This window comes from Nuphar pumila, chromosome 1, assembly GCF_984573655.1.
Source record: "Nuphar pumila chromosome 1, dmNupPumi1.hap1.1, whole genome shotgun sequence".
NCBI lineage: Eukaryota > Viridiplantae > Streptophyta > Magnoliopsida > Nymphaeales > Nymphaeaceae > Nuphar > Nuphar pumila.
The window spans coordinates 177,253,844-177,263,882 of record NC_143249.1 but is presented as its reverse complement, the minus strand read 5'-3'; the positions used below and the strand labels follow the sequence as shown (position 1 = coordinate 177,263,882).

The 10,039-nt window shown below is 40.9% G+C and overlaps 1 protein-coding gene across 1 annotated transcript; it reads left to right on the top strand.

Annotated features, from left to right (window-relative positions):
* The first annotated feature begins 2,107 nt into the window (after window positions 1-2,107).
* LOC149851402 (uncharacterized) lies at window positions 2,108-2,447 on the top strand. The gene has a single exon (XM_090008357.1). It carries the CDS (start codon window positions 2,151-2,153, stop codon window positions 2,445-2,447), a length of 297 nt encoding a protein of 98 aa, XP_089864483.1. The 5' UTR covers window positions 2,108-2,150.
* Window positions 2,448-10,039: the final 7,592 nt, after the last annotated feature.

Sequence of the window (10,039 nt, the reverse complement as noted above, 5' to 3'; positions counted from 1 at the left end):
TTAGTAAAGATCGCCATTTAAATCACCGAAATCCAAATTTTGAAAAGTTCCCTATTGAGTCAAATATTCGACCTTGTACTGTCATAACGTATAGAGTTTGCACCTCAGGGTATGTTTGATGGCTTGTCTAAGATTGGATGAAATTAACAAAAAAAGATACAACATAATCTTGTTTTTGTTTGTTGCATAACAACTGTACCAAGTCCAACGTTTGTTTAGACTGTACTCTGATGTTGTTTTTCAAATGTCTGTTGTTTTATGACGATGCAAACAACTTGGACAATCATGGATAATGAGTCGGATTACTTTATTTTGGATCATATGACCCGATTCGCCCAACCATATGAGTGTTTTAACATGTTTATTATGGATTTTAACGTCGGATATATATATATATATATATATATATATATATATATATATATATATATATATATATATATATATATATAAATGCTTTAATCGGTGTCTTATTGGATCTAATTATGAAAATTTATCAAAAAATTATGGATTTTAGATTTAAATATAGATCTCAAACTGTGCAAAAAAATGTTAAATTTTTTGGTAATTTGAGAAAAAAATAAGAATTCATATTTTTTATATACAAACCGAAAACCTTAAAATGCATATTCATATTCATTTTATATACAAACCAAAAACCAAAAATGCATGAAAATAAATCATATTCATATTTGTATACCAAAAACCAAAATCCAAGAATTCATATACATAAAACCCGAAACCCTAAAATACAAGAAAATAAATTATAAATAAACCAAAAATCCTAAACTACAAGAAAAATAAACCATAAATTAAATATCTAAAACCCTAATTAAAGGTATTTGATTCAAAGCCCAAATCAAATAAAAGGAAAGCCCTAATAAAATTAAATAACAAAATCCCTATTTAAAGATATTTGATTTAAAACCTTAATCAATGAAAAATAAGCAAAAGCCCTAATCAATAAAAATCAAAGAAAAAACAGTTAATCAATGGAAAAAAAAGTAAATATCTTATGTGTTGTGGTTACTCCTTTATATGCATTCCAACATCAATTGAAAGATCCCACGTGCATATCCTACACAATTATCTTCAAACTTGTAACATTCAATAAGCCATGCTGGTACATGCTGGTAACTTTGTTAGCTTAATTGGTGACGAACCTAATTAAAAAACAATACAATTCACATTTTCTCATGGTTTTGTTGCATTTCCTGAGTAATACTATTGTTAAAAAAAAAAATCAACCGCTGAAAAAAAAAACCCTGATCAAATCCTACCACTATGCCGTAACATCAGCCAAGCACATACAAATATTACTGTAAAAAAGAAGATGAGACTAACTTAAGAGTCAGAAATTTCAAAATATTGACCCATAACTACAAAGTGTTGGGATGTTGCAAGTTTGAATCACAACCGTATACGGTTGTATAACTGGTAAGGGTCTGCCTAACCCAGCGAGCTCTCTCTCTCTCTCTCCTCCCTTTTCTTCTTCCTTCTCCTTTTTTGTTCTTCTCTTTCTCTCCTCCTTTGTTCTTCTTCTCTTCTTGTTTCTTTGATCTACCTGCTTCTGCTTGCGCATTGAAACTTAGTAAAAGAGAAATCTATCACAAACAGGAGGCTCTGCGTGGTTGGTAGGAGCTGTCGGTGCTCGTCTCCTTGTAAATAGGACGTTGCAGGTTCAAACCCAGTGGGGAACGTTGTAGTTAGTGTGGATACCGACACATAAAGTCAATTAGTTTAATAATATTTTAATGTTCTTCATATTGTTTCACGATTAAAATTTTAAAAAATTACACATCCTCCTGTCTTATTTTATAAAAAAAAAAAAATTAAAATTAAAAGTCGAACGCGCATCATGCGTCATCGAGTTCGCGTGTCTTTGTGACAAAGAGTCTCTAGGCTCTCCGACATCAACAGGGAAAGATCAAGCATGCGTCCGAACCAAAGCGCCCGCCAACTGCGGCCATTCTTTCCAGCGTCGCCCGTTTGACCACCAACCAAGTCAGCACGAACCGTCACCCCACACCGTCCCCTTCCCTTTCGTTCGTTACAAATAGCAATTCCTAAATTCCTTCTCCTCAGCAAGATCCCTTCATTCCTCTCTCTCTCTCTCTCTCTCTCTCTCTCTCTCTCTGTGGTAGCCAAGGATGGAGCCGATCGTCTTGACACAGTTGGCGACGGGGTTGGGGGTGGTGGCCGGAGCCATGCTGGTGAAGTCGGCGATGGATCAGAAGCCCATGGCCGGAGGGTGGCGGCCTCGGTGTGCCAGCTGCAACGGCACGGGACGCGTCAGCTGCCTCTGCGGCCGCTGGTCTGATGGGGACGTCGGATGCAGGACGTGCGCCGGCTCCGGCATGAGGGCCTGCAGCAGCTGCGGCGGCACCGGCACAGGTCGCCCCATTCCCGTCTCCTTGTCAGTCAGAAAAAACAGCCCCCTTCCCTAAAATTCTCTACTCAACTCTGTCTCCTTCTCTTTCCCTTCTTTAGTCCTTGATGGGTGAACAACCAAATAGCCAGATGATCGATGATATTTGTTGATTTTAGGTAGTGAATTGAAGTACATGTGTATATTGAACGGAACAGATCTATTAAGGAAATCTCTCTCTCTCTCTGTGTGTGTGTGTGTGTGTGTGTGTGGATGGTTTTGCAGTTTTCTATTTGTTGGGATCGATCTGCTGCGTGGTTTCATTTAGTTTGACATTATGATCGTGATCTGCTATCATAAACGAAATCACCCTTTCTTTTTCGCTCGTTAGGAAGTGGTCTAACGCCGGATATTTATGATATTAAGAGCCTTATGCCAGCGAGTTTGGCTTGGTGGGACGGAGCTTAGGCATTAGGCGGGTGGTTTAGGTTCAAATTTCATGAGCATCACCTCTTGCAGAACTGGGGGAAAGTAGTAAGCCCTTGGAGTTGAGTTTTACGCTGTCAAAACAATGACCATAACAGGCAGAATCAACGGGGTTTCTCTTGTTTGGCAGGAGCAGTTAGTGCACGTCACCTTGTGTTGAGATGTTGCAAGTTCTAACCAAATGGTATGGTTGTATAACTGCCTAACCCCAGCTTTCTCTGTTTAAAAAAGTACAAGCAGAGCAAGTGCGATTTGTTGGGTCCATCGGGGTTTTCACCGTCGGCCCGGAGCCGCCGGCGTCTTAGCAAACACCAGATCCATCAGACCCCTGCAAAAGCAAAACATACAGAATGCAGCAGCATACATGAGGCGGCCATTTCTGGAGGGTGAAGGACGTTTGCCGAAGAAGGGCGATCTTCAACTCAGCCGGTCTACAGTCACCACAAGCGCATGCTTCCGAATGCAGACGGTGAATCGACCTTCTTCCCTTCCTTTACTGTTTTTCTCACAGTTTTGCACTGTGTTTTTTCACTTTCACGGGTTTCTTATGAAACCCTGTATATATAGGCATAGGATGAGAACGGTTTGCATAACCGTTCCCCCTTTATCTATGTCAGTTTATCGGGATGGATCATTCCTTGATGTGGGGTGTTTCCACATCGTGGATAACCACCACGTTTTACGTGGTGGTTAATCCAACATTCTCCCACTTGATCCGACGATAAACTCTTTAACCAGAAAACCTTATGGGAATAACTTGATGAATGTAATGACCTTTATTATTCTATTCTATAGGTCCTTAGTTGAATCTCTAATCCTTATGAGATTAACAACAATCATAATGAGAATCAAAAACTGAAAGTGATCACTTTATTTATGTGCATATGTCAAAAAGAGTTTAACAATCTCATCCTCATTACATGTTCGGAATATAATCCTGATGCTAGCCCTTTAGTAAGAGGACCAACGATCATCTCTTTTGTACCAACATTGACAATATGCACTAAATGATTCTCTATCTTTTCTTTAACAACAAAATACTTCAATTTCATATGCTTGCATGACGTATTACTTTTGTTGTTGTTCGAAAAGGACACTGCAACTTCATTATCACAGTAGACCTTGAGTGACTTCTCAATGGAATCGACCACCTTTAACTGTGATATGAAGTTCTTTAACCATATAGCCTGCGAAGTAGTCTCGTACAATGCTATGAATTCTGCTTTCATGGTGTGGGCAGTAGTGGTCGTCTGCTTCCCACTCCTCTAAGAGATCGCGCCCCCAGCAAGTAAGAAGACGTACCCAGTAGTAGACTTTCTACTATCAAAACATCCTCCTAAATCCGCATCTGAGTAACCAATGACCTCGAGGTGATCAACTTTATGATACGTTAACATATAGTCTTTTGTCCCTTGCAAGTACCGCAAGACTTTCTTGGCAACCTTCCAATGGGGTAAACCTGGGTTAGACTGAAATCTGCCAAGTACCCCTACTGCAAAAGAAATATCTGGTCGAGAACATGTCTACGCGTACTGCAAGCTGCCAACAACTGATGTATATGGATAAGCACATATCTGTGCTTTGTCAATGTCGTTATGTGGACAATCCTCTAGGCTCAGCTTATCACCTTTTGATATACGTGTAAAACTAGGAGAACAATTTTTCATCCCATATCGCTTTAACACCTTTTCTATATAGGATCTTTGGAAGAGGCCTAAAAACCCTTTTGCTCAGTCTCGACGAATCTCTATGCCAAGAACGTAAGCAACCTCACCCATATATTTCATATCAAAATGTGATGCAAGAAATTGTTTTGTCTCTGAAAGCAACTTTATATCGTTGGTTGCAAGTAAGATGTCATCCACGTACAACATCAATATAATGAACTTACTCCCACTTTCCTTAAGGTATATACATTGATCAATAATGTTTTCTGTAAACCCGAAAGTCACAATGACTTGGGAAAATTTAATATACCACTGTCGGGAGGCCTGTTTAAGTCCATATATTGATTTGTTAAGCTTGCAAACTAAACAATCATTTTCAGAGAAACCAAGAGGTTGTTCCATGTATACCTCTTCATTCAGATCCCCGTTGAGGAACGTTGTTTTCACATCCATCTGATGTAGCTCTAAGTCATAATGAGCTACGAGGGCCAAGATTATTCTCATTGACTCCTTAGTTGAGACAGGAGAAAATGTTTCATTATAATCAATGCCCTTCATCTGGGTGAATTCTTTAGCAACCAATCTAGCTTTATGTCTCTCTATGTTACCTTTGGAGTCCTTCTTCGTCTTAAAGACCCATTTACACCCTACGGGCTTTACTCCTTTAGGTAACGCGATAAGATCCCACACTTGATTTTTAGCCATAGAGTCTAACTCTTCTTTCATGGCTTTTATCCAGTGCGAAGATTGTTTGCTTTCAACAACTTCTATAAAAGTCAACGGGTCATCATTCATATCTATGAAATCACCAGGCTCCTGAAGGTACACCACATAATCAGGATGTATGGCAGATCTCCTAATCCTTGTGGATCTCCAAACAGGTCGTTCCTTAGGCTCAGATTGAACCTGATCATCCTGTTCATGCTCTTCCGCATTGTCCACAATTGGTTCACTTTGGATTTGTGCATTAACAATCGAATGATCAACCACACCATCATTAAGAATAACAATGTGGTATCTTTCGATGTTTTCTTTAATAGGTGACGAAACTGGATCCTGTATTTCCTCAAAACCAAGGCTTTGAAGTGCACTCAATGCTACTGAACCATCTTCTAGGAATTTTGCTTTATCCGTTTCAACAATCTATGGTGAGTGAGATGGACAATAAAACCTATACCCTTTTGATCTTTCTGGATAACCAATGAAATATCCACTGGTTGTTCTTGGATCAAAGGCTTTAATGTGGGGGTTATACAGTTTAGCCTCTGCAGAACATCCCCATATGTGCATATAAGACAATGATGGTTTCCTACCTGTCCACAGCTCGTAAGGAGTTTTAGGCACAGATTTCGTAGGAACCTTATTCAAAATATGCACAACAGTCCTTAAGGCTTCACCCCACAACTTTATGGGAAGTGTTGAATAATTCAACATAGCTCTGACCATTTCTTTAAGCGTACGATTTCTCGTTTCAGCTACACCATTCTGATGGGCACTATCAGGCATGGTATATTGAGACACAATGCCTTCCTTTATGAGAAATCGCGCTAAAGGTCCTTCCCTTTGTCCCATCTCAGTAAATCTACCATAATATTTGTCACTTCTATCAGACCTGACTATCTTAATAACCTTATTGGTTTGTTTCTCTACTTCTTTCTTAAATTTCTTAAATTTCTTAAACATCTGAAAAACATCAGATTTTTCAAAGATCAAGTAGAGATACATATACCGTGAATAGTCATTAATAAAGGTGACGAAATATTTTTCGCCTGTGTAACAGGGGGAAAACAGTCCACATACATTCGTATGGACTATCTCCAATATCTCACTGCTTCGTTTGACACCCTCTTTATATGTGTTTGTATGCTTAGCCTTTATGCAATCAACACATGGGTCATTGTCGGTAAAATCTAGAGATTTCAAGATCCCTTCATTTACCAGTCTCTTTATTCTCTTTTCAAAAATATGACCCAACCTTCGATGCCAAAGCGCGTAAGATTTATTATCAGCTATTTTCAAGAATATATAATAAATTACATTCATGAGAAACAAATGACAAATTACCTCTCTTTTCCAACCACTTCTTGTACTTTATGCAATCTGCCTTTATATGTCCATTCTTGTTGCAAAAGAAGCACTTTATGGTTGCAGAGTTGGATTGCTTGTCTTGGGATGACTTATCCCTAGTTGGCTTCTTCCTAGCATTTCTCTTAAATGCATTCTTCCTTAGTCCTACCTTGGACGTATGAGAAGTCATATGTGCACTCTACACATTCTCACCTTTCATCCTCTCTTCTTCTTCAACACACTTGGACATGAGTTCATTAAATGTCCATTCATCATTATGTGTGTTGTACGAGATTTTGAAAGGTTCGTATTCCAAGGGTAAGGATGTTAGGACTAAATGCACTATGAAAGAATCAGAGATGGTGAGCTTCATGTCATTCAGCTGAGATGCTATGTTCCTCATCTCCAAAATATGCTGGCGAATGTTCCCCCCTCTAGTATATTTCATAGATATGGGTTTTGACATCAGGGTACTGGCTCTGACCTTGTTTGAACTCACAAACTTTGCCTCAATGGCATTCATGAATTTTCTCACTGTTCTGCATTGTGGGATAACACTACGAATGTTCTTAGCTACTTTAGATTGCAAAAGCAACAAGCTAAGCATATTCGAGCGGTCCCACTTCTCAAAAGCAATCATTTGATCAGCAGTGCTCTGATCAGTGAGGGCAGCAAGTTCATCTATCCTTAGGGTCAGATCTAGATCCATATATCCTAATGCAAAAAGAACAGTTTCTTTCTAATCACTAAAATTAGATCCATCAAGAAAAGGTATAGAGCTAGAGCCATCTAAAATCACAGAACTAGAAACTGCATGACAAAAGACACGTATCAAGAAGCATTCATACGAGACTAAACTTTAATAGAAAAAACAAAAGAATAAAGGCCCTTGATATGCTTCTTTCCAGGCGAGTGAAGGGGGTCATCAGAGTCCTACTTTGGTAAGAGCTCCGACACGCGAAACCACTTCGCCTACCGACCATATTCAGTAAAACTAAAGTTCTTGTGAAGTTTGACCATCAACACAAGGTACCTTTGGATACACATGTGTGATGTATCTCAAAACATTTACCTTATTTTACCCCACTTAAATTCAAACATGATAAAACTACCTTTGGGTCGTTTATCGTTTCATGAATATAAGTACAACAATAATATTGGCTAAAACCATATGATAGTACAACATTTTGACAACATACATGTATTCAGTCACTTTGGTGACATGAATACACTAAGTTATCTATCTATCCTTGATGCCAATATTATATACACATTTATATATGCATAATTACAAATAAATGCATGAGCAATAACCCAAGCCAAACTTAAATGGGTAAAACCTTGGGTTCTCAGGCAAGAACCAGTTTGAAAGCACTCTGAACCGGTCTGAAACAGCTTTGAACCGGTCATCCAAGGGTCCGAACCGGTTCTGAACCTTATGAATCGGGTCAAGTATGGACAAAAGTTTATAAAAACCCTATAATCGTATGCCAAAATCCCTGTATTTTCTTATATTTAAGAAAACAGGGTCTTAGCATCTTGGAATCAGTGAGAAACTGGAAGGAACCGGTCAAAAACGGCTCTAAACCGATCCCAGAAGGAGGCCGAATTAGTCCCTGATCCGGTTAAGGCCAAATAATGCCTGGACCCTACTGGATTCAGGTCAGACCCGACTATAACCGGATCCGGGTCGGCCCCGGTAATATCTGGATCGTACCCGGTTGGAACCGAATCCGGGTCGGACCCGAATCCGGGTCGGACCCGGTAATATCTGGATACGGGTCAGACCCGGTTTGTAACTGGATCTGGGTCGAACCCGGTATTATTGGATCCGGGTCAGACCTGATAACAACTGCATCCGGGTCAGACCCGGTAGCTAGCAGATCCGGATCTAGCCCAGAGTTTAATCGGATCCGGGTCAGACCCGATATTTGCCTTATCCGGGTCAGCCCGGTACGTATTGGATCCGGGTCTGACCTGATATTTACCTTATCGGGGTCGGACCCGGTACGTACTGGATCGGGGTCTGACCCGGTGTTTACTTTATCCGGGTCAGACCTGGGTCAGACCAGAGCAGGTCCCCACCCGAATCCCAGATCCAATCCTGGGAGCCTTATGGATCGGTTCGGGTGGGGCTGGTTCGGATCTAAAACAGGACCCGAAAAACCAAAATAGGTTTAAAATAATCTGAAACACGAAATAGGGTTTCAGAAAACCCCATTTCGTTCTATCTACTCCAGATGCAGAGAGAGACCGCCGCCTGCCGGCGACCCACACCGCCTGCCGACGACCAACGTCACCTGCCGGCGACCCTCGACGTCGCTCCTGATGGCGTTTCTTCTCCGGCAAAATCAGCCATCCGCCGGCGAAAACGGGAAAAACCGCAGAAGCCTTTTCAAAAATCCGGCGACTCAATAGTCATCGACGACGGTTCTTGCAGCTTTTTAATGGCGGATGGAGAAGGGAAACGCCGACGGTGTCCTCGCCGACAGAAAAAACCCCCAAAACACAAGATTTTTTTATTTGATCTGCCTGTTTTTTGCCCAACGGCGATAGTCGCCGGCTTCCGGCGACCTGCAGCAGTGTCACCCTACGGTGACCTGCTTTGCTGGACAACCAAAAAGGCACACCCCGCAGCGGATGCGGGGTGTGGGCCCATAACCCATTGTTGGGTCCGTCGGGGTTTCCACCGTCGGCCCGGAGTCGTCGGCGTCTCAGCAAACACCAGATCTATCAGAGCCCCTGCAAAAGCAAAACATACAGAATGCAACAGCATACCTGAGGCGGCCATTTCCGAAGGGCGGAGGACGTTTGCCGGAGAAGGGCGATCTTCAACTCAGCCGATTTGCAGTCACCACAAGTGCAGGCTTCTGAATGCAGACAGTGAGTTGACCTTCTTCCCTCCCTTTACTGTTTTTCTCACAGTTTTGCACTGTGTTTTTTCACTTTCACGGGTTGCTTATGAAACCCTGTATATATAGGCATAGGATGGGAACGGTTTGCATAACCGTTCCCCCTTTATCTATGCCAGTTTATCGGGATGGATCATTCCTTGATGTGGGGTGTTTCCACATCGTGGATAACCACCACGTTTTACGTGGTGGTTAATCCAACACGATTGTCTTTGCCAAACATATAATATGAAAACATAAATAGAAGAACTCCTCTCCTCTTATTCATTGAGAGAGAATTATCTGTGGAAGTAGGTCACACCTGACCAAAAACCATGTAAATCTTTGCATGTGTTTGAGTGTGTTTGTGTTTGCTTTCCTTAGTCTCTCATGCTTTTATGGTATCAGAGCACACCAGGTTGGTGTCCAAAGCTCATCGTGTTTGAATATATTCATGGCATCAAGTTTATCTGCAACTTCTCAGGTATTCGGTATGGCTCCTCTTTTGCACCACTTTCTTTTTTCAATTAAGCTCAATGCAGACAATTATCTTTTATGAA

Bases quoted from the DNA above. Each gene is read 5' to 3' on its own strand.
- LOC149851402 (XM_090008357.1), top strand. From the start codon at position 2,151: ATGGAGCCGATCGTCTTGACACAGTTGGCGACGGGGTTGGGGGTGGTG.